The sequence below is a fragment of the Rhinopithecus roxellana genome, chromosome 17, assembly GCF_007565055.1.
Source record: "Rhinopithecus roxellana isolate Shanxi Qingling chromosome 17, ASM756505v1, whole genome shotgun sequence".
Lineage (NCBI taxonomy): Eukaryota > Metazoa > Chordata > Mammalia > Primates > Cercopithecidae > Rhinopithecus > Rhinopithecus roxellana.
The window spans coordinates 93,489,188-93,513,417 of record NC_044565.1 but is presented as its reverse complement, the minus strand read 5'-3'; the positions used below and the strand labels follow the sequence as shown (position 1 = coordinate 93,513,417).

General features: G+C 39.1%; 1 protein-coding gene across 8 annotated transcripts in view; it reads left to right on the top strand.

The window, feature by feature from the left end:
• Positions 1–24,230, top strand: part of CTNNA2 (catenin alpha 2) — a 1,154,891-nt gene that overhangs the window by 924,383 nt on the left and 206,278 nt on the right. For all 8 annotated transcript variants that reach the window (XM_030921682.1, XM_030921679.1, XM_030921677.1 and 5 more), the window contains one exon: positions 166–318. In XM_030921682.1, coding sequence (XP_030777542.1) covers positions 166–318 — 153 coding nt within the window. The remainder of the gene's footprint in view (positions 1–165; positions 319–24,230) is intronic.

Genomic DNA, 24,230 nt, shown 5'->3' with positions numbered 1-24,230 from the left:
AGTCATTGGTTTTCCTTTAATAGTATAAGCTCTGGGGAAATTTTAAAAAGAAAATAGGAATATTATCTCCCTGGGTAATGAGAGTTCAAAAGCAGTTTAGAAAAAAATGGACAATTCTACTGTTTCTTAATTGTATGTCATTTTTTGTTTCTGTTTCAACTGTAGCTTCGGAAAGCAGTGATGGATCACATATCTGATTCTTTCTTGGAAACCAATGTTCCTTTGCTAGTTCTCATTGAGGCAGCAAAGAGTGGAAATGAAAAGGAAGTGAAAGAATATGCCCAGGTTTTCCGCGAGCATGCCAACAAACTGGTAGAGGTAAGTGTGGAGGGGCCTGAAGACTAGAATTTACTGATGGGTTCAATCTCTGCATTGGCTCTTAGAATTTCACTAGAGAGCTATTCTGTTGTGTTTTTGGAGAAATAAAGTCCTGGAATCATTCTTTCCTTTACTTTCTGATTACTGTACCTCCTTTCCAAGGAATCAAGCTATCAGTCATCTTTCTTTTGTCTGTCTCACACCTCTAAGCATGCTCTGAAACATATTTGCCAATTTTCCTGAACAACAAGCAGGAGCTGAAACAAAAGAAGTAGAAGGGACACTCTGAAGTGCTGAATGCCAGCTTTGATTTGAGGGAGTAAATTAAAATTTCTAAATGGAGGCCTAGGACGCTTCTCCCTTTTCTCCCTCCTCAAACCACTGTCCATTCCACCCAGTGGTGCCTAGACGCTGTCCACACTGGGAACTTGAAAAAAAAAAAAAAAAAAAAAAAAAAAAAATCACACCTCCCCCCAAAGAGACGTTTGAACTTTTGGTGGAAGATCTTGGGGCAGTACTAGGGTAAGTTAAGCATTGTAAGTATATTTTATGTGTTAGAGGAATCTGTGGGAGTTGCTTTATAAATTCAAAATTTTACTTGGTAATATTGAAAAAAAATATTGTACAAAGTAAATGATAACTAGGCTGCCTAAATTTAGGAGCTGAAAACCAAGAGCCTGGCAAAGGTAGGATTAGTGATGTGGGGCTAAATATAATAGAAAATAGAGATGTTACACAAGAAATATGTGTATTAGAGAACAAGAGCCCAGGAGGGATGAGGATGGATCCTGGAAAATTTAGGGAATGGTTATTAGGGCCAGGTTAAAACTTTTACAGGCTCTGAGCACTTAATCCTACCACCACCACCACTGTGATGCATTCCCACTTTAATTCATAATAAAATAAAATCACTTAAAATGACAGAAGACTTAAATGCAAGCTGAAAGGAAATAAGTTTTCTTTTTTCCTTTGGATGGAAAAATTAAAATTCTCAGTAAGTTCATTATATGTAAAATCATCTCTGCTTTTCTTGGAGTGGGTGATGGGGGTGGTATTTGATTTAGTTGCATCCTAAGGACCTGCTTAGTTTGCTCCTTGGTTAATCCAGCACTGCAGGTGCCTCGGGCTGAAGACACCCAGCCAACAGGAAGTCCTACGTCAAGCCTCTGCTTCTCTAGGATACAGACTGAGCCATCACCCATGACAGCTGTCAGCAGGTTCTATGTGCAAAAACCTTGGCCACAATAATGGAAGCTTTGAACTTTCTGCCGTAACCCCAATGTCTTGAGACAATACCAGCCTAGAGCTAAAACTAGGGTAATACTCACAATATCAAAGCAGTTTTTCTAGCTCTGTTCTCTCATACCAGGCAAGCCTTATATCACCATTCACATTCCACCTACATGCTCGGAGAGTTCACTTAGCTATTTAGGGATCCAGAGTCTTTCCAAGATTGACCTTGGAAGCTCTGACCATTTTCATGTTTTGAGAAGGGGAAGGCAGAGAAGGAGGAGGATATGGGTACAGAAGGAGGGGAAGAAAGAGGAGGAGGAAAAAAAAATGCTGATGGGTCATACAAACCTTTAAATATTCACATGTAATAAAATAATGTTAGCATATAAATATACCATCCCATCTATATAATTACAGCATTTACAAGATAACTGCAGAGTTTACTGAAAATATTAATTGATGGTGTGTTGTAGACGCTGTGGATGAAGAATGGGACATGGATTTCAAGTTGTGTGATAAACATCTACTTTCAGTTTTCTTAGTGTCTTTACTTCATTTGCAGGACATATTTGAAGTTCAGACTTAACATCTTGTGTAAATATGAGACTGGGGCCAAAGACTCGGCTTTTTCCACTCACTCTCCTTTCTCCTGAGACAGGCCCTGGACATATCCACCATTTCCCCTTATCCTGTCTTTAGGTTCCATTGTAGGTAAATCCGTTCACTACCTGTGATTCTTGATCCTCAACTTGAGACAGAAGCTGAAAGCTTAGATTACTTGCAGCTCCACATTTCAGAAAATTGCACTTTGCCTCCATCAGGTATTCCCTTCATTTCCCATGGATGGTCACTGTGGCCAGCAGCATTTTAATGTCTTGATGCCTAGGAGATACAGGGGCTAGTGTGTGGACTGGCCTCTGATTGATTAGGGAGTAACTGAAATCTACAAGTTTGCATATATACAAAAAAAAAACACAAAAACTTGAAGCACTGAGCCGAGTGTTAGCCTTTTTCTAGTTTTGAAAAGTGTGTGGATATAGGCACCTTTCTTAGTTTCTGTGTCTGTAATATGAAAAAGTTCGTTTGTATATTGATTTTATATCCATTAAACTTGATAAATTCAGTTAATAATTCAAAAATTTTGACAATTTCCTTTTGGATTTTCTATGTACATAGTCATGTGCCTGCAAATTATGACTGTTGTATTAGTCTGTTCTCATGTTGCTAATAAAGATGTATCATATGCAAGACTGGGTAATTTATAAATGAAAGAAGTTTAATTGACTCATAGTTCCACATATGTGGGGAGGCCTCATAATCATGGCGGAAGGCAAAGGAGGAGGAAAGACACGTCTTACATGGTGGCAGGCAAGAGAACTTGTACAGGGGAACTCCCCCTTATAAAACCATCAGATCTCATGAGATGTATTCACTACTAGGAGAACAGTATGGGGAAAAACCACCCCCATGATTCAGTTATCTCCACCTGGCACCACCCTTGACACGTGGAGATTATTACAATTCAAGGTGAGATTTGGATAGGAACACAGCCAAATCATGTAAGTGTATTTCTTCTTTTCCAATACTTACAGTTTATTTTTTTTCCTTGCATTATAGTACTAGCTAGGACCTACAGTACAATATTGTGGTGATAAATATTTTGTGATTTCTGGATCTCAGTGGGGAAATTTCAGTTCTTTACCATTAATTATATTATTTGCTCTACGTTTCTTTCAGATATCTTAATTAGGTCAAGCTAGTTCTATTACCCATTTGCCAAAAGACTTTAAAAAAATTATGAGTAAGTATAGACTTGTATCAAATGCTTTTTCTGCAGATGTTGAGATGATTTTCTCATCTCCTTTATTCTCTTTCAGAGGTATTGATATCAAAGTTATGCTTTCCCTTAAAAAATGAATTGTAAATTTTTCCTTCTTTCTAATTTTTTGGAAGCGAATGTGTTAAGATGAGCCTCATTTATTTTTTAAATGTTTGGTAGAATTCACTGATAAAACAATGTGAGTGTGAGGATTTGAAGAAAAGTTTAAAATCGTATGACTGTTTACATTGTTTAATTTCTTTTAAGATCAGCTTTGTTAATTTGCCTTCTAGGAATTTGTCATTTCATTTAATTTTCTAATTCACTGGCATAAAATTGTCCATAATACATATGCAGTTTTTGTTAGATGTATAAGGATCTGCAGTACTGTTTCTTTTTTCCCCACTCCTCATTTAACTAATAAATATTTTCTCTTTTTTCCTTGATTATTTTTGCAAGTAGTTTATCAATTTTAAAAATAAGCTTTCAGCTTTATAGATTTGTTTGTATTCTATTTTATTTATTTCTGCTCTCTTCTTCATAGTTCTTTTTTTTTTTTTCTTTCAGTAGAACTTACTTCTTCTTTTCTAACTTACTGGAATGGATAATCATGTCATTAATTTCTTACCTTTCTTATTTTAGTGCTGTACGCATTTAAGGATATAAATTTCCCTCTAATCTGTGCTTAAGTCTGGTTATTTTCTACTGCCCTAATTTTAAGTTCGCTTATTCATGTGTGTCCAATATAGTTAAAACTTATATATTGAGTTCAATTTTTTTTAAATTTCTAGTTGATTCTTTTTTAAAGGGATTCCAATTCTCTAGTAAAATTTATTATTAAGTTATTTCCTTTTAAAAAAACTGATTAATCATAGTTATTTCAAAAGGCTAAGTCAAAGAACTGCAATGTTTGGGTCAATTTTGTCTTTGTTTCAGGGCGGCTCCACAGATGGCAGCCCCCAACACATTCAAAATCCACTGGCATGTTAATACTGATGATGCAACACACCCACCAAGAGGGTCCAGACAGGTTTATTGTTCATGCAGTGGGACTTCAGGGACAGCAGAGCAGGCACCTATGCCAGTTTATAATGGTCCAAACAAAGAGAAGAATAAGTGGGTTTAGTTTTTATCATGTTAGGACATGTGGCTGGGGTCAGGATTTCTATGTGACAGCCAGGATTTTAGTGGTTTGAATTTCCCAATAGCAATAAAAAGGTGCGCCTCTTATCAGTTTGCCCATTTCGGGGACAAAAGGGAAATGGGGGAAGGGTAGGACTGATTTAAAAACTGTCAGCAAACGTTCTTTTTTTTTTTTTTTTTTTTTGAGATGGAGTCTTGCACTGTCACCTGGGCTGGAGTGCAGTGGTGTGATCTCTGCTCTGCCTCCCGGGTTCAAACAACTCTCCTGCCTCAGCCTCCCAAGTAGCTGGGATTACAGGTGCCTGCCACCATGCCCAGCTAACTTTTTGTATTTTTAGTAGAGACAGGGTTTCACTATGTTGGCTAGGCTGGTCTCAAACTCCTGACCTTGTGATCCGCCCTCTTTGGCCTCCCAGAGGGCTGGGATTACAGGCATGAACAACCGCGCCTGGCCCAGCAAACAATCAAAATAGACTAGGACTGTTCATTACAGTTCATCCTTAATGTCTGACTGATGACTGGAATGTGCCATGTTTTATTGAATTTAGACATGTTTAAGTGAAATATTATGGGACTCTATGAGGCTTTGAAAATGGAGACAGACTTTATTGCCTGTCTGTTTTTATTAATTTTTCTTGTGATTGTGGTTTTTAATATGCTGGGTGATATTAGATTGAATGGCAAACATTTGTGTGGACAGATATAGAGGGTCTGGATGATGTGTTCTCCTTCCAGAGAGGATTCACCCTATTTTCTGCTGGGCAGCAGAGAGGCAAACCATCTCATTGCAATCAAAGATTAAAGTGACTTGAACCTAGGTTGTAGCACTTCTAAAGTTAACTTACCTTTCTTTCACCACAGTCCTGAAGGATAATCTTCCAGGGTGGCCAACTGAGGATCAGACGTGTCACCTCATTTGTGAATCACAAACCCCAATTTTTGTTTTTTTAACACCACGAGACTGAGTTTGCTTTGCCTTGCTTTTTGGACAGTCTCAATTTGCTTCTTGCCTGTTGCTATTTGTAACTTAATTGACTGTCAAACGCCTTGCAGAAAAGCTGAGGATGAAGCACCAAGCTTGCTTCTTTGAACCTCTCTTCTCTATGGGATCTTAAGTCCGAGTTGGCTGCCTCAGCGGGGCTGTGCTCAGCTCCGTTTTTTGCCTCCTCAGCCCTATGAGATTGCTGAAAACTCCAAGGAATTCTCTTCCTCTCAGCAGCGACCTTCTTTCTGACTTCTCAGATTCTCTTTCAACACTAAGAATTAGCAAATCCCAGCGAGGGTGACTGGAGTGACAGGCGGAAGGTTAGGCTCCACTCAATGAGCCGCTCTTTTTGATGTAGTTTAAGTTTTGACATCTTTGGCAGCTCTCCTGTGCTTTCAAGTAAATTGCTTTTATTGTGTATTTCTAGTGGTTCTCAGCAGGCGAGTGGGTCACTTGTAGGCTACTCCATCATGTGAAGAAGTGCAAATTCCTGAGAGGGCTCATTTAGATAAGTTTATGGTGTTTTGTTGTTGTTGTTTTTGTTGTTAGTATTTTTAGTCAGATCTCTTTTTATCCAGTGGAAATTTTGGGACTTACATACCTCAAATAAATGAATAAATCAATAAAAACAGTTCTGACTGAACTGAAATAACAAGCTTGGAGGTCTGTCTATTTCCTACAATTCCCTCACTTAATGCCCTTTCTCCTTTTTAAGCACAACCTCCAATCCTTCCCAGGGCAACTTTGATCTCTATTTGAAAACCTCTGATGAATCTCTACATTTTCATTAATCACATAAGAATCATTCATAAATATGTGAAATAATCTATGAATCACTGATGATGGTTTTAGTCCTTCAGCATTTTTCTTGAGTTTAATGACAGTATATTCAGTTTGCTATCTATGTTTTTTTTTTCCTTATATTTGTGTGGCATTTTTTCCCAGTTTGATGTTCATAAAAATGGAGTCTATGAAGTGATTTGACCCTTTCACAACCTACAGAAGTTATGAACCTTAGAAAAATCCTCAACAGGGACAGTTTTAGTGTATAGAAATGTTCATAGGAAAAAATAATATGGGTTTTCATAATTGCTTTAACAAGTGAAATTTTGAGAAGTTTTTTGTTCTTGTTTTTGTTTTTCTCCACAATATTTATAACGTTTAATAAAATTTGGGGAGACTTCCACCAGGGTGTGTTGATTAGAATTTGACAGGTCAACTGTGATGTAAAGTCACTATAGGAAGTATCATCTGTAGAACTAGATAAAATAATTATTAGTAATTTTCTCTTACCTTCGGAATCATGCCCTTCTAAAGATTAGCTAAGGACTTCAAGGGGGGGTTGACTCCGAGCTGATCCAGAAACACCTGTTATACCTCACGTCTAAGCCTTCCGGAGACATGGAGTACAAATTATGGCAACTCAGCCACAAAGCATTTTGATCAGGGCTGGGGTGGAATGGATGTAAATTGGACACAAAATATGCATCACCACAATGAAAAGAAAAGCTAATCTTGAAAATGAGATGCAAGATCAATATTTGGGCGTCTGAACTTGTTTTATTCCTTCTGTTTCTTGCCTGCTCAGTCAACCTGCCTGGTTTCCCTTCTCCCCCATCTCTACCATGCACACCTGAGTGCAAGGCACACATTCTATTGTGCAGGCAACTGCAGTGGCCTCCCCACAGGCCTCTTTCATCTGCCTGGCCCTCTACAATCCCTTCTGCACAGAGCAGTCAGAGTGAATTTTTAAAAATCCAAATAAAATCATATAATTTCCCTGCCTAAGGCCTTTCAGAGACTTCCTCTTTTTATCAGGTTAAAGACCAACATTGTAAAGAAGCTTACGTGGCTTTCAGGATTAGACCTTCTCTTCAGTCTTCGGGCTCACCTTCCTGTCCCCTCCTTCCCCCTCCCCCAACAGGGAATCAGCCACACCTGCCATCTTTGGCTTGTTAAATGTGCCAGGCTCCCTCCCATCCTAGACCTAAGCTTGTGTTGTTCGTTTCCGGATGCATTCCCCACTCTATCCTTTCCTCTAGTTTCTAGGCATTGTTCAGCTTTCAGCCTGAACATCATGGCCCCAGGTGGAATCAGTTCCCTGTGTCTTTCACTTTCATGACATCCCATTTACTTTAGGATTGTACCCATTCAGCTCTACAACTGTATGCTAGTTCTTCTGCTAGTTTACCAATTCCTTTAGGAAAGAGACCATATCTAATTTAATCCTAACTACAACCCAGCTCCTAGCCAAGCACCTATCATATAGCAGGTATTCAAGAAAGACATGGTGCTTAAAAAGGAATACAGTAATGGATGTAGCCAGTGATGTTGCCAGCTTTTGGGCCCCAGAGGTAATATATTTCAATAGCACAGTTGTAGGATCCTACGGGTCACCTTGGAGATCAGCAATAAAGAAGCCTTGTACCTTTTTAATTGTCTAATTTACTACCAAGAAGGAATTTCAAGTCTGTGAAGAAACACTATTTGTATCAAGTAGAAAACACCTGCTCTTTGCTACTAGGATCCCTGAGGAGTCGAATTAACTCTCTCAAGGGGCTCCTGAAGTTGTGTCCCTAACTCCACTATCATTCCTTTCCTGTCCTCTGCCTGACAAGTGTGCTTCTGCTCTCATCCTCAGCTAGTGGATGTGAGAGAGGGAGCCAGTTCTATCTGACAAAGTAAAGTACAGCACTGAAGCCATAGCAATGATGAGATAGACAAGGGAATCTCAATTCTCTGCTTCATCCTCTTGGCTTAGTTACTCCTGATAGCAGTGCCTCATGAAGGATGAGAAGCTATATCTACTGGAAATGCAGGGCTTGGAAGTCAGAGTCAAACCCTAATATTCAGAATCACTAATGTGATCATCCATCAGTTCAGCACCAGAGTGCCTTCCTTTCACCCTTGAGTAAATTGCTCTTCTCAATTAATCCCTCCCCTTGCACAATGCTGCATTCAGCAATATTTCCTGAGAGGCCCATGTGTTGATGCTGGTCCAGTTGCTGGCAACGTAACAGTGAACAAATCAGAGGAAGTTCCCGCTTTCATGGGACATGCATTCTCTTGGGAAAGATAAGAAAGGAAGAGGTAAGTGTATACTATGTAAGGCAGAACTATGTGCTGTAGCACAAAATTAAACAGAGTAGGATGGTAAAGAATGAAGGAGGAGGGCATATGAGGTAGGGAAAGGCTTCCCTTCTAAGATGACTATTAAATAGAGATGTGAAGGGAGTGGAAGAACATTCCAGCCTGAGAAAAAAACAAGTCCAGAGACCCCAGGGCAGCAGTGTGCTTTGCATGTTTGGTGGAGAACAAAGAGACCAGTGTGACTGGAGCCGAGAGTGAGAGGAAAAATTACAGAGATGAAATTGAGAGCTGGGTATAAAGATTTTGTATTTTACTCAGATATTGAGTTCATTGGAAGGTTTTGAACAAAGGCATGACATAATCTGACTTCCATTTTTAAAAGTTCACAGTGCTGCTTGATGGAAAATATATCATAGAGTAATAGAAAGCAAAGAAAGAAGAATATGTAAAATAATATTGCAATAGTCCAGCAAGTGATTAATACTATGACTAGAAGAGAGGCAAGGTCAGTGGGAAGACGTGGCTCGATTTTCCTGTAGTTTCAAGGTTGAGCTGAAATACTGGATTTGGGATGTGTGAGACAGAGAAGAGTCTGGGATGAATCCATGTTTTGACATAATCAGTTGAAACTTTAATACTTTAATAAAACATAGCCTACAATCTCAGGCTGCTTCTCAATTGGCTCTGGCTTCAGTTGTTTGATAGATGTGGTCCTAAAACCCCTACACAGATGTCCTGGGTTTAAATAAATGTAAGATTTTTGTATGTTCCAGGGCCTTGTTTCAAACCATGAACTAGAAAGAAAATCAAGAAAAATTTCACCAAAAACTACATTGATGATGATCATGCCACTGCACTTCAGCCTGGGTGACAGAGTGAGACTCTATCTCAAAAAATAAAAATAAAAATAAAATAACAACAAAAAACTACATTGATGGAATTGGACCTCCATGCATTTTTTGAAGACAAACTCAATATTCTCATACCCCTTTTTCTCCTTGCTGCCTTCCCCAATCCAGCTAATAATATTTGAACTAGAACTGAGTTACTGAAGTTTCTCTAATCGAGCCATAGCAAGCCTGTAAATAATAATATTCTGTAAGAGCTATTTTGTTCAGCTCACATATGTTAAACTTACAGTAAATTTTATTTTGTCATTTAAGAAGTATATATTCCAGTACTACTCTCCTCCATAAATTCCCCAATTCTTAAACCCTACCGTATTTTGTAAGGTTTTCTGTAATATACAATAAAGCATTGCAGAAAAGTTCAAGGGCCCACCTTAGACTCTTAAGTATTTAGATATAAGGCTAGGGTTTTAAAAGTAACTCTCTATTACCTTATTTAATGCTTCTGACAACCTTACGAAGTGGCCATTATTTTTTACTTCAAATTACAGATGAGAAACCTGAGGTTTTAAGAAGTTTAATAATTGACCCAATGTCACATAGCTAGAAAGAGGCAGAATCCATGCATGAGCCCAAGTATCGCAGACTCCAGAGACCACATTCTTAGCCACTGTGCCACACTGCCCCCAGGCTCCTATCCAAGGTATCTGTACAGCCTGAAGTCTGATCCTTTGTGTAATTATTTAGCACAGTTTCTGGCCCCAGAGTAATTGTTTAAAAATGTTAGCTGCTGATGTTGGTGTTATTGTACAGGCATTAAGTTTCATATCTCTGAAATCACATTTTAGAGAACAGCTTTATTTTACTGCACATACCCTGAAAGTAATGCATATTACTGCAGAAGAATTCTTATATGCTAATGGAATAGATCATGAAACTGCTTTCAGGTACTGGTATTGGACCATAAAGTAAGCTCACCCACTAGCTTCACGAGTCTTCACCTGCACAGCTTGCATCATTCATAGCTGTTCAAATTACTAAATGCCACAGATTTTCAAGCTTGCTTGCAAGTTGGTGGAGTCCAAGGATATTCAGTATTTTTATGTCAAAGGTCTATTGAAGTGCTTGAATTAACTATGCACATAATGTAAATACTACCAGGTAACATTTCAGTCTTTACACCACAGTCAAACTATAAAGTGTAGGGCCATTATTATGAAATCAATTTTTCTCATATGTAAGAGGAATCAACTATTCGTTTCCATGAAAACTTTCTAATGGACTCAAATATCTAAATAAAACACAAAATCTTTAAACCCAGCCCTCAATTTCATCTCTGTAATTTTTCACTGGCATTTAGATAAAAGCAAACCATACCATATCTAAACCTCCAAATTATATCCCAATAGGTGAATTAAGTACCCTTACAAAGAAACATCCAGAAAATAGAGGGCAATTAACTATGTTGTCCCTACCTAAGGAGGAGAAACAGAATCAACACTTAGCTTGTTCCCAGTGCTAGATACTATGGTAATGTTCAGTGCATTATCTCTTCTAATCCTCTAAGGAAGTGCTGTAATAGTTAATATCATAATTTTGCAGATGAGAAATGTCAGGCTCAAGGAAACTAAAAGTAGCCTGACCAAAGTCACTAAATGATGGATGAGTGACAGAACCAAATGAATTCAAATGCCCTGGGTCCATGTTCTTTCTCCTGTTCCATATGCTTGCTATACCTGTATAGATTCATGTTTATAAATACTAACCTTGTACATTCCTTACCTGCCTACCCTCACCATAATAAAATCATAAGCCAGCATACTGGTAAAATTGTTTAGTCTACTCTCCAAAGTTGAGGAAGAGTGCTGTGATGTATTAGAAAGATCCCCAGGAAACTGGCAGCTGGACTTTAATAGTAGTGTTGCCACACCAGACATTAGAAGGTTGCATTTCATGTTGCTTCTGCAGACAGGTAGAAAATACTTGGTCTTTTGTTATACTAATTAGTTTTGCTGTTTCATCATCTAAGTAGGGAGTTTCTATTCTTTGCATGTATGTATATACATATATATGTATGTTTTTTCTTGCATTTTGTGTTTTCTGCAACTGTTGAAAGGTGTGTATATATTATGCAGCTACCTCAGAAAAGTTATAACCTTATATTGTTAAGATCAGACACCTTCAATGCAAAAACAAAAAAATCACGTCCCAGTAAAAATGATGTGGTATGTAAGAGCAAGAAGTGTTTTAAGTGCCCAGGAAAAAAATTATTCGATAGTCATGTGTTCAATTTCTTCTAGCTCTAAGGGATTTTTAATGTCACAGAGCCTTTTAACCAGCCTGAAGCCATAGCTGGAGAGAGATAATATATTGGGACATTGCTTTTTAGAACCAAAAATGAGTTTTCAGGTTTCTTTGACTCCATTAGTTTTAGAAGGAGGTGGAATTCAACCTCACAAAGCCTGCCCGAGGCTCAGTGGGTGTGTACTTTAAACCCTTACCTTAAAAGACAACGTTGGGTCCTTCGGCCCTGATGACTGGAGTTTCTTTGATGTGTAATGATTTACCCCTACTGTTGTGTGTGTGGACAGATCACTTTAATTCTCTGACCCTCAGATTTTGCATCTGGCTTAGCATTATTTAGGTGCCGCCTATCTTTGATATTTTACAATTCTAAGGACCTTTCCCAATTTCAGATTCTAGGAAAAGGGAAGACATGTTCTCAGGTACATTTGTGGTTGAATCTTGAATTTTGGGGTTGCAAGGAGAATATGTCATTACAGTGGTTTCCCAGGTGACCTCACACTCTGGTGAATAAGGAGCTGAAGCTTGGAGTACAGATGGTAGCTGAGCTGTTCTAAACCAAAAACTGACCAGCAATATGGAACCCATCACTCCTTATTGTACTCCCATAACTTAGGCCTATGACTGATCCAATGTCTGAAACACAGGTTTGAGTAACTCTTAATCAGCTTGGCCATTATGTAAGTAGAAGCCAAAGAGGGAATACACGTCCGTGCCTGTCACACATAAAAATCTACACCTTAGCTAAGTAACATTCTGTTATTAACTGAGACCATTTGTTTATAAAAATTCAAAGCTTCCACTTTTTGTTTTGTTTCTTTTTCTTTTTCTGTAGGCACATTAGTGCCTGTTGGTAAAAGCTGATAATTGTGAGTGGCCACAGTGCCCAGGGTTGGCAGGTGGTGTGGCATTCTTTTTATTTTTTAGTTTTAATAATATATTTAACACAGTATAACCAAAATATTATTTCAACATGAAATTAATATAAAAATTACTAGATATTTTACTTTCTTTTTTCATCCTCAATCTTTAAATTCTAGAGTGTATGTTTTGTTTACAGTACAGCAGGCCTTTGAATAACATCGTTTTGCTTATTAGCACACCCTTTTCAGGTCTCCAGAAACATTCTCTGTCCCTCAAAGCCACTCCAATATGTGTGAGTATGGGGGTATGTGTGTTAGACACATACATGCATTCTTTGATCTAAAGAACAAATATTTTTTAATCATATGTAAAATATAACATGAGCATCTTTTGGGGAAAAAATTGATTTTAATTGACCTTCATGTACAAATCTAAGTAAATACTGTTTGTAATGCAAATGCACCTTTTGAAAATTTCCCCACTACCACTTCCCACCAGATGGCCTGCCTTTGGCTGCTCCTATTTAGACATTCTGGAGCTGCCACAGAGTGTGAATTTCACACATCCAAGGTGCCTGGAATTGAGTCAATATTTTCACATAATACCAGTGGCCACCAAAATATAGTTACTTACTTAGACTGACAGGTTGTTATTTTTTATCTTAAAACAATAGAACCCTCATGATTTATCTTCTCTAAGTCTTTTCTTGGAAGATCAAAAGAACAAACGTGCCCTTCCAAATCTGTAAATTATCCCAACCAAATGATTTTCTTACCACGCTGATATGAGGGGAATCCAAGACACATGAGCTCTATCACCTTCCCTCACCCACATACATTTTCTTACTATTTTATTACTTGATTTTTTTGGAAAAGAGTGGTTTATAACTTAATTTTAGAATACAAGGTAGTTTGATGGTAAAGCCTGTAATGTATCTTTAAAAATGCATTTCAGACTGCCTGTATGAGGGAAGGTGCTCAGCTTTTCTGTAAAAATGTCATGACAGTTTCTGCACAGAGACTGGAGACTTGGAGAATGTTAACGGCAGTGGGGCAGTAGAGTACTTCATGGATCAATAGTTTTGCAAACTAAAAATAGGCTGTGATTGGACCTATCCCAACATAACACTCAGCTAAAGAGGCTGTTTTCATCCCCACAATCAAGTATCTCAAAAAGTCAAGTCTTTTCAAGTAGGTGACTTCAAGTATCTCTGTTACATAGAGCTTGAAAAACCCTAATTTGCAATTTACATCCAGATTGGCACACTTTTCCTGTGCCTATTCTGTAAACACGATACCAGCCAGGTGTTTGTCTCCATCCTGGCTGGCCAACATCTTAGCCTCATACCCGTCTGGGGAAGGGGCTCAGGTGGGAACCCCGCCATCTCAGTGCCCACTGTGGAGGGCGAATCATACCCCTCCAGGTAAGGTTCACAGCCGAAAAAGCCAAAGCCAATCACACAAATAATGGGGCAGTCAGGAATTAAAGCAGGCCCCATTCTTGTAGAGGACACGGGAAATACAGCTAGAAATAGTGCAGGAGGAGAGATTCAGGCTGTGGCAGCAGGGTCAAAAGTTCAGACAAGCAGAACAAGGAAGACTAGAGAGTTCATATATTGGAGGAAAGTGGGAAAGGAAAGGGAAAGCAGGGAATCTGGTTGCCTCTGCTCACAGCTCTTCCTGATGCAGCTCTAATTTGTAAGTTAAACTCTTGCTGTTTTTCTGCCCTTGAATTTTGCCTTGAGGACCATTTTCCTCTCTCACTTGCTTCACAGACTCTGTCTGACCTTTCTTATTTCTCCCCATGGTCCTCCTGTCACCAGAAACCTTTCAAATGGTTATTCTGTATGCTTGTAGATTCTAGTGCCTTGCTACAAATATGGGTTATATTATTGCCCATTATTTCTCCTGATTGTTTTCGGGGGGAAAAACATCTAATATCCAATGAATTCTCTTGGTTTGATTTTTGCCTGGAAATTTGAAAGTAACAATTACTTTTCTCAAGATGAAAACAATTCAACCTTTGTCCCAATTGCTTAACTAGAATTGTGGAAGAAAGGCTTTTGCTCAAATACTATTAATAAACGGCTGCCTCAGAATTCTGAAGACTTTCTCACAGTCAAAAAAATGCTAATGACATGTGTGCAAGTGATTTTCTTGCCTGATAGAGTCCAAGTGTACATCCACAACAAAAAGCATCAAAGCTAATATGTCTTTAGCCTATCTTGGAGAACTTTAGTGTGAAATGACAATTTCCATGACAAGTTTTCTTAGAAATGAAGAGAGGTTTTCATTTGCACATAGTTGCTCATAATTTTCTACTTATATCTTCTACAATAACTTTCAAAGCAGTGAATGTTCTGTTTTCCTCAAAAACATTTATAATTTTGCAGAAACTTAATGTACTCATAGTTGTTCTGGTGGTGTACTTTTAATTGCTTTTCATTCTGGAAAACTATGGTTGATGATCATGACTTCGAAGGAGCTGATGATCTCTACTTTGATTGTCGTCATTGTTGTCTCTTTCTTTCTGTCTTTTTTTTTTTTTTTTTTTTGAGCCAGGGTTTCACTCTGTCACTCAGGCTATAGTGCGGTGGTGTGACATGATCATGGCTCATTGCAGCCTCGGCTTTCTGGGCTTAGGTGATGCTTTCTGGGTAGCTGGGACTGCATGGCTAATTTTTTGTGTTTTTTAATAGAAACAGAGTTTTGCCATGTTGCCTAGGCTGGTCTGGAACTCCTGGGCTCAAGTAATCTGCCCACCTCAGCCTCCCAAAGTGTTAGGATTACAGGCGTGAGCCACCACACCTGGCCTCCTTTCCTCTACTCTGAATGAATTTTTTTTTTCTTGGGTACAGATTATGGAAATCAAAGTACTTAAGGAGTAAAATAAGATTATTGTGTATCAGGGTTTCTCAACCTCCTCACTACTGACATTTTAGTCCTGATAATTCTTTGCTGTGAGGGGTTAGTCCTGTGTGTTATAGGATGTTTAGTAGCATCACTGGCCTCTACCCACTAGAAGCCAGGAACACTTCCCTCTAATTGCAACAACCAAAAATGATTCAGATATTGTCAGAGATTTCCTGGGGGACAAAATCATCCCTGGTTGAGAATCACTTCTCTATAATCTTTAAATAAATATGCATATTAAGAGTTAAATTATGTACGCTCAGTGCCCTATACCTACATCAGTTCATTTGCAGCACACATCATTTGATATGAATGCAGTCAGCAGATAACACAAGAAATAGGTGAAGGTTTGTTTCTTAATTAAAATTATCTCTGAAATTACCATTACTCAAAATTCTCATCAGTTTCTTTCCTCACAGTAATTTGGTGAAAACCTCTTGTCACAATTTTTTTTCTCTCTGTGATCTTACTGCTGCTTATAATCTCACTATTTTAAAAAATGCCCTAGTATTCTGAAACTACTTCCAGAAGGGTACATTTTACTGTTGTTCAAGTAGTAATACCTAATTAGGATTCTCTCACTGATTTCTTTTTAATTAAGGCAGCTAGCTTAAAATAAGGCTCTCATGAAAGAGGACAGGAACAGGTAGGTAGAGAGTATGTTGGAGAAGATGTGTATAAAGAAGACACTGGAAGATGGCAAAGCCCATTGCATTCATATCACCCATAAAGTTTAGGACCAGTTATTAAATGCGACCACAGAGCAGACATAGTGCATACTCCATAAGCACTTATTAGCTGAGGGTTAAATTTGGGTGGAATTCTCTGGATAGGCCTATGATCAATCTACCTTTAGTTTTACTTTCCATTAATCTCTTTTAAAAAAGGAAAATAAATCTTTCATACAGTTAGCATCTTTCCTTAGTGCCCTGACATGTTGCATACTTGCTACCTCTGAGCCTTAACTCCTGCAATTCATTGAGCCAGGAATTTATTTCCCAATTCTCTGCCTAGTGATCTGCTTTAGTTTTTAAATGAAAAGATAGTAAGAATGCAGGATATTTCTAAGCAGTTACTGGAAACTATGTGCTCTAGTAAATAAGCCCTATCCTAAGTGAGGACAATACACAGAGGCAGGAAGATCATGTTTATCCCTAGAGTCATGGCCATCGACATTAGTGGCTTCACTCCCAACCTATAAAGACAGGCCAGTGTTTGCAGATGAGTGTGTCCAAGTATATCAAGGGACAGACACTGCTATCCAGGTCATGAGTATGCTGGTTACAGAAAGCAAAAGATCTCGTTGTTCTAACTGTGCCCCTTGGCAGCATTGGCTGTACCTAGGAGCTTGTTGGAAATGTAGACTCTTGGGTCTGCATTTTAACAGGATTCATAGGTCATTTCTGTAATATTCAAGTTTGTGAAGTTCTGGCATAAGAAACATTTTCCAGAATATCTTCCCATGAGATGCTCTGAGAGGGTGGAGGTGGGGGAAATAACAACAGTGGGGGTTTGAGGAAGGATGGGTTCAAATATTTATGTGGCAATCTCCTCATGCTATAGCCACTGCTATGGTCTCAGTGTTTGTGACCCTCTGTTTTAGTCTATTCATGGTGCTGGAACAAAATACCTTAGACTGGGCAATTTATAAACAGAAGAAACTTATTGCTTACAGTTCCAGAGACTGGGAGATCCAAGATCAAGGCACCAGCAGATTTAGTGTCTGCTTCAAAGATGAAGGCTTCTTGCTGTCTCCTCATACTATGGAAGAGGCAAACAAGCTCTATCAGGCCTCTTTTATAAGCACACCAGTGCCATTCACAAGGACTCCACCTGCAGGACCTCATCGCCTCCCAAAAGCCCCACTTCTTAATATCTTCACATTGAGGATTGGATTTCAATATGTAAATTTTGGAGAGAAAAACAGTCAGACAATAGGCACTCCTCAGAATTCTTATATTGAAACCTAATTCCCGGAGTGACAGTATTAAGAGGTGGGGCTTTTAGGAAGTGACTGGGTAATGAGGGCTTCATCCTCATAAATGACATTAATGCCCTTATAAAAGAAGCTGCCTTGTCTCTTAGGCACCTTCTATGAGGACACTTAGAAGGCACCATCTATGAGGAAGAGGACCTCACCAGGCAGTGAATCTGCTGGTCCCTTGATCTTGGACTTTGTAGCCTCTGGAACTGTGAGCCACAAATTTCTGTTGTTGATAAATTACCCAGGCTAAGATATTTTGCTATAGCTGCCTGAATACACTAAGACAGCCACTTTTTGGAGATTTATAATGTGCATATACACTGAGAAACATACTTTGGGAAATTCTAAATTATAACATCAGGCCTTAGGGATGGAGGATGTTTGAATTCTAGACATTTCTAATTAAAATTTGGTTATGGAAAACAAGGGTTTAACATGATAAAAGTGATAGGTGGTTACTTTGGATCAACTTTATTATTATTACTATTATTATTTATTTATTTATTTATTTTTTGAGATGATGTCTTTCTCTGTAGCCCAGGCTGGAGTGCAGTGGCGCGATCTCGGCTCACTGCAAGCTCCACGTCCCAGGTTCACGCCATTCTCCTGCGTCAGCCTCCCCAGTAGCTGAGACTACAGGTGCCTGCCTCCATGCCTGGCTATTTTATTTTTGTATTTTTAGTAGAAACAGGGTTTCACCGTATTAGCCAGGATGGTCTCGATCTCCTGACCTCGTGATCCACCCGCCTCAGCCTCCCAAAGTGCTGGGATTACAGGCATGAGCCACCGCTCCCGGCCAACTTTATTATTTTTTAATGTCGAAAAATGGATACATTTTCATATGTCGTGGCAGTCAGCTTGCTAAATACCATTAGCTTCCAAGTGATCCTGTCAAAGGCAATCCAGAAATGCATAATTACTATTGAGTCAATACTTATGTACCGAGTCTAATTATTTATTTTGTTGGCAGTTATTGTTCTTTCTGGCATTAGTTCTAAAGCTATTTGGTAAAATGTGGATAGTTCTAAAGTATAGGTACAGTATTCATTTGCTGGAGCTGCCATTAAAACATACCACACACTGGCCAGGTGCTGTGGCTTACGTCTGTAATCCTGGAACTTTGGGAGGCCAAGACAGGCAGATCACCTGAGGTCGGGAGTTCGAGACCAGCCTGACCAACATGGTGAAATCTCGTCTCTACTGAAAATATTAAAATTAGCCGGGTGTAGTGGTGGGTAGCTGTAATCCCAGCTACTCGGGAGGCTGAGGCAAGAGAATCGCTTGAACCTGGGAGGCGGAGGTTGCAGTCAGCCAAGATCACACCATTGCACTCCAGACTGGGCAACAAGAGCGAAACTCTGTCTCAAACAAACAAACAAAACAACACACACTGAGTGGCTTAGACAACAGAGGTTGATTTTCTCATGGCTCTGGAAACGGGATCCAAGACCAAAGTGTCAGCAATTTTGGTTTCTCCTAGGCCTCTCTTGGCTTACAGGTGCCATCTCATTGCGCCCTCATGTGGTCTTTCCTCTATGCTCGCACATCCCTAGAGTCTCTTCCTGAGTCCAGTTTCTCTTTTATAAGGATACAAGTCAGATTGGATTAGGGCCATCCTCATGGCTCCTTTGTACTTAATCACCTCTTTGAAGACCCTATCTCCTAATACAATGATGGAGTTAGGGCTTCAACATATGAATTCTGGGAGAACACAATTTCACCCATCACAAATGCCAACTGTTTTTTTGTTTTGTTTTTGTTTTTGTTTTTGAGAGAAGGAAGGCAGAAATACTTTCATATGTTTTGAAGGATTTACATTTAAATTTTACTCAAATTATTGCATGCCCCAGAGATGAATTTTATGGTGGTCTAGGCCATCACTAATTATTTTGTTTCTGATACAGATTCTTTCACCTTATTTAAAAATATCTTCAAACTTTCCAAGTGTATTACATAAAGTGAACCTGACTTCATCAAGGAGTTGCTCGAACTCTAGAGTCTGGTCCAGGCTGTTGCAGTCAGTTGAGATCCAACTAGTGATACTCCTCATTCCATCCATTCCTTTAGGTACTGGATGCAGAGTTGTGTGAGGTTTTCCCTCTGCTGTAATTTATTCACCAAAGTCTATATCATTCCCCTCCAGGATTTGCAAAATCACAGAAGACCTTGTTTGCTAAAAGGGCTCATAGAGAATGAAGGATGAGTATTACACCAACCACTCCTTTTTGTGCGCTCTCTGAGAAATTTCATTTCCTAGCCTGAGCAGCTGCCATTTTCTGATGCAGCCTGTTGCCTCTGCTGCTGAGAGAATAGGTATTTTTTTAATCCCTTTCTCTTTCTGATAATAAAATATTCACTGAAAATTATATGAGTAAATAAAGTAGGAGTGGGAAGTGAGGACAATAATCATATTTAATATATCATGTAATTATGAGCTAGACTTTCCCCAGTCTAAATAATTTTCTGACTGCTTTAGGGTCTTTTGCCTGCTGCACCAACTACAGCCAGGTCATCCTATTACATGGAGTGATTTACCCTGTCGACCAAGACAGTCGGGAAAAATTCATCATCAATTTATTTTTCACTTCCCCTGCTGCATTTTAATGTTAAGATATTTGAAAAATAAGTTGGAGGTTGTATCAATAAATGAAGCATTGGTTATAGCTGCACTTCACATTAACATCTAATGTTTAGAAGGTTTTTTTGTTTTGTTTTGTTTTGTTTTGGCTTTGAGACAGAATCTCATTCTGTCTCCCAGGCTACAGGCCAGAGTACAGTGGCGCCATCTCAGCTCACTGCAACCTCTGCCTCCAGGGTTCAAGTGATTCTCCTGTCTCAGCCTCCTGAGTAGCTGGAATTACAGGCACACACCAACATGCCTGGCTAAATTTTGTATTTTTTTTAGTAGAGAAGGGGTTTCGCCATGTTGGCCAGGCTGCTCTTGAATTCCTGGCCTTAGGTGATCTGCCTGCCTTGGCCTCCCAAAGTGCTGGGATTACAGGCATGAGCTATGACACCAGGCCTTATGAGGTATTTTTATACGTTTTTATTGTATGGTTTTATATTATTCAAAAACACTTTCATCAATATATACTTGGTCCTTGGAACATCTCAGTGAGGAAGCTAAGGCAAATTTCTTTTCTAAGAAATGTGACATTACCAGTTGGTAACAGACATGATTCTGGAGTCCAAATTAACTGAGCATCTACTATGTGCCAACAGTATTCTGAATATGTGAGATGTGTCAGTGAATAAAACACAGATTTCTACCCTTGGGGAGCTTAATTCTAATTATAGAAGGCAGATAATAAACAATAAACAAAATAAACATATAGCTTATTTAATAGAAGATGACGAGTGCTTTGGAAAAAGGAAAAAGAGAGCAGTAAGGGAGGTTGAGATACAGGGTTGCAGTTTTAAGTAGGGTGGTCAGAAGAGGTTATATTGAGAAAGTAGCATTTAAGCAAAGTCTGGAAAGGAGTGATTTTGGTGTTTAGTAATTTGCTCACTGTCTCTCTGCCACCTGTTTATTGGTTATAGCATAATTACCCAAATGACCTGCAAGTATTTGCTCAGAAATCTTAACAGCCAGTGGGGTGATTAGAAAGAACAATGGACATTGGCCTGGACTTCGAAAAAAATGACAATGTGAAGTAGGAGTAGTCCACCTTGAGTCTTGGTAAGCAGAAAATTGCAATACCTTTTTTAGGACAAGTGAGTTCCACAGTTTTAAGAAAATCTTAGAACTAAACAAGTAAATGGTGTTTCTGCTGAGTTCATGGCTATCATGGGCTAATCGGTATGCCTTCTAAGATGCCCATCTGCATATTTGGGCTTAGGACTGCCCACACATTGAGATGAAGTTAGACTTCTGTTTGCCCCTAAGACTGTTCCTTACAGGCTTTACTATGATCATTGCAGATCCAGCTTCTTACTGGATAAAGTTAATGAAGGATAAAGAAAGGAAGATAGAACTTTACGGGGGAATCAGGTGTTCAGCTGAGCAGTGAAAAGAAGGCATTGGGGAATTTGTAATCTAAATGCTATCAAAGCATATATGACATCTCTTAGGGGGATTCTTTATCCTATGACATAAAATTCCACCCCGTGATCTGAAATTATTCCAAGTAGGTGGGGCGGAATAGACTAAGTAATCTTAGTAATAGACAACCCTGACCCTCAATGGCTTAAGATAGCATAGACTTAATTTTCCTTCATAACTTTCCATTGAGAGTCCTAGGGTTACTTGGAAGCACCTGTTTCTCTTCGCCATCCTTACTGCAAGACTGATGAAGCAGCCACTGTCTGGAATATGCCAGTATTTGTGGCTGAGACAAACAATGTGGCCAAACATGCACTAGCTTCTAAAGCTTTCATTGGAAAATGGCGCATGCTTCCCCTAACAGTCCATGGACTAAGGAAAGTTTACCTGGACAGAATGATGTTCAAGTACTTGTGGAAGTAAATCCTACCTGGTGGCTGGAAGGAGAAAGAGCCAGGATATTTGTGAACTGCGTAGGGATTCACACAGTGGGTAAAATTTTGAAGTTTCTGTCTACCTCGAGACTTCAAAAAAAATTATTGGCAAAGTTGCTTTTTGCTATTTGATGAGGTGTCCTTTTGCTGTTCAGACTGGACATTTGATTCCTCTTGTGGAATTCTTCATTTTTCAGGAAGGAGTAGGGCAGGACCAACTTGTGCAACTATTTGAAGTTGAAGAGATGCCATTTAAGGTCAACATATGACAGTTTTGTTGTTAGTTTTGTTGACAGTATACTCATTATACTTTTATAATGAAGTCGTTTTCTCAGAAGCTCATGTTGGGTTGCAAAAAATATATATAAAAGCAGTCTTATCTTTCACGGAGGAAACTTTTAAAAATTATAATTCTTAAACCACAGGCATATGTGTTGTTTTTGATCTCCATAACTTCTGTTATGCAACTTCAAGATATTAGGTTCTATAGCTTCTGAGAAGGGCTCATGAGGGTAGCAAGGTCTAACAAATATAATATGTTAGGCAAGTAATGTATTTAGTAAAGAAATGGAGACAGAATGGGGAGCCAAGGAGATGTCAAAGGTCACAGAAGAAATAAGTTGAGCCCAAAGATTATATAAAATAGGAGAGGTCAAGCTGTTCTGAAAGGCCTGATTCAGAAGAGACAAGAGACAGGAAACTCAGTCAGTAACACTGAGGAGCAAGACATGTCCAGGTGAGCCATTTTCTTAGGGCAAAAGGCAGAAGCCAGACAAAAGGGAGATTCTAGTCTTTCAGGCAGTCCTTCATGGAGAGATGGCATTATCCTTCTTCTGCATCTTTCTGCACTTGCAGAGGACTGACTCTAGGAGAACTAGTAGCCTGCAAAATAAGTTTGTATATTCTTGTAACAGGTTCATGCATGTGACAACTGCTCATTTATTTCTCTACAAAGCATATACATCAGCAGGTCTTCACATGGGCCATCTTTGTGCTTCTCCTCCACTGATTAGCCCATATCTCAAGTTCACCCTTTCTAAGTGATTCCCCTTTAGGCCTGCCTTTGGGGCAGTATGGTGATGTGGTCAGTGGGCATTCATGAGTCTATTCTCAGAGCTCTCAGTTAATTGATGTGTTGTGCTCCAGGGTGGGCCAGAAGGCAGGAGCAATAGATCAGTGTCTTCTTAGTTGTATTGCCCAGCCATCTGGACCTTATAGAGAATTCACTGCCCAGAACACAGGACCATAGTCTAAAAACTGATTACTCCAAAGCAGCCATGAGCCACTTAGCAAGTGCTCACATCTCATGCCCTTTCAACACACATGCAGTGACCCCCATCATCAGTGGAACCTGGCTCCATCTTGCTTTTGTTCCTTAATACATGAACCACTTCTGTTTCCAAGAAGCTACCATTCCTTCCCAATACCATGGCTTAAGCAAGAGGATGATCCATTGGGTGATAGAATTTTAGGCTGTTAATATACTGTCTCTGTCTTTTTTTCCCCTCTCTGTTTCCTGTATGTTAAATGGAGGAACTAATACATTCCCCTCTTCTGGAAGACAAGAGAATAATTGAATGAGTTTAAATATTTAAACCACTTCCCCTGCCAAACAAAACACCAGCATGAGTGGCCTCACAGAAAGCTCTAGACTAAGGTTCCCATCATTGTTGCCATCATCCTCATCTTCTTTTCTCTTATTAATTAGTCTCCAGATAGCTCAGAGCAGAAAACAAAGGGACCTTAACTCTGACTGGAATCAAGAATTTTCCTTTCTGTTTCTCCCCTGCATCTCCTAAATACCCACCAGAGTCTGGCAGTGAGAGGGGTCTGCAATAAGGAACTGAAGCGCATGCTTTTTCCTTCACCTTTTTAAATCTTCCTTTAGGATCTGCGATTGGTGGGAAGATGAATTTGCAGGCCTGAGGTGTTAACAGCCAAACTGAATAAAGGCAGCCTTCCCGTGGAACCAAAGTTCACTTAATCATGCCTTGGGCCTGGGTGAACACAAGTGCTATTCTTTAGCGTTGACTCAGGGAAACGATGCTTGCTTTTATAAGATTAGAAGACAAAGATGGAAGCAAAACAACTCTTCTTCACCCCAGTTATGTAGGCCAGCTTTAGAATGGAGAACAAGGTGTGATTTTCAACCCATAATAGGATTAATTCAAACTGACACAGCAAGGAAATCCATTTTTCAGGCTTCCATTTATTTCTTTTCTCTTATCAATCAATCACAAATATTTATTGAGCA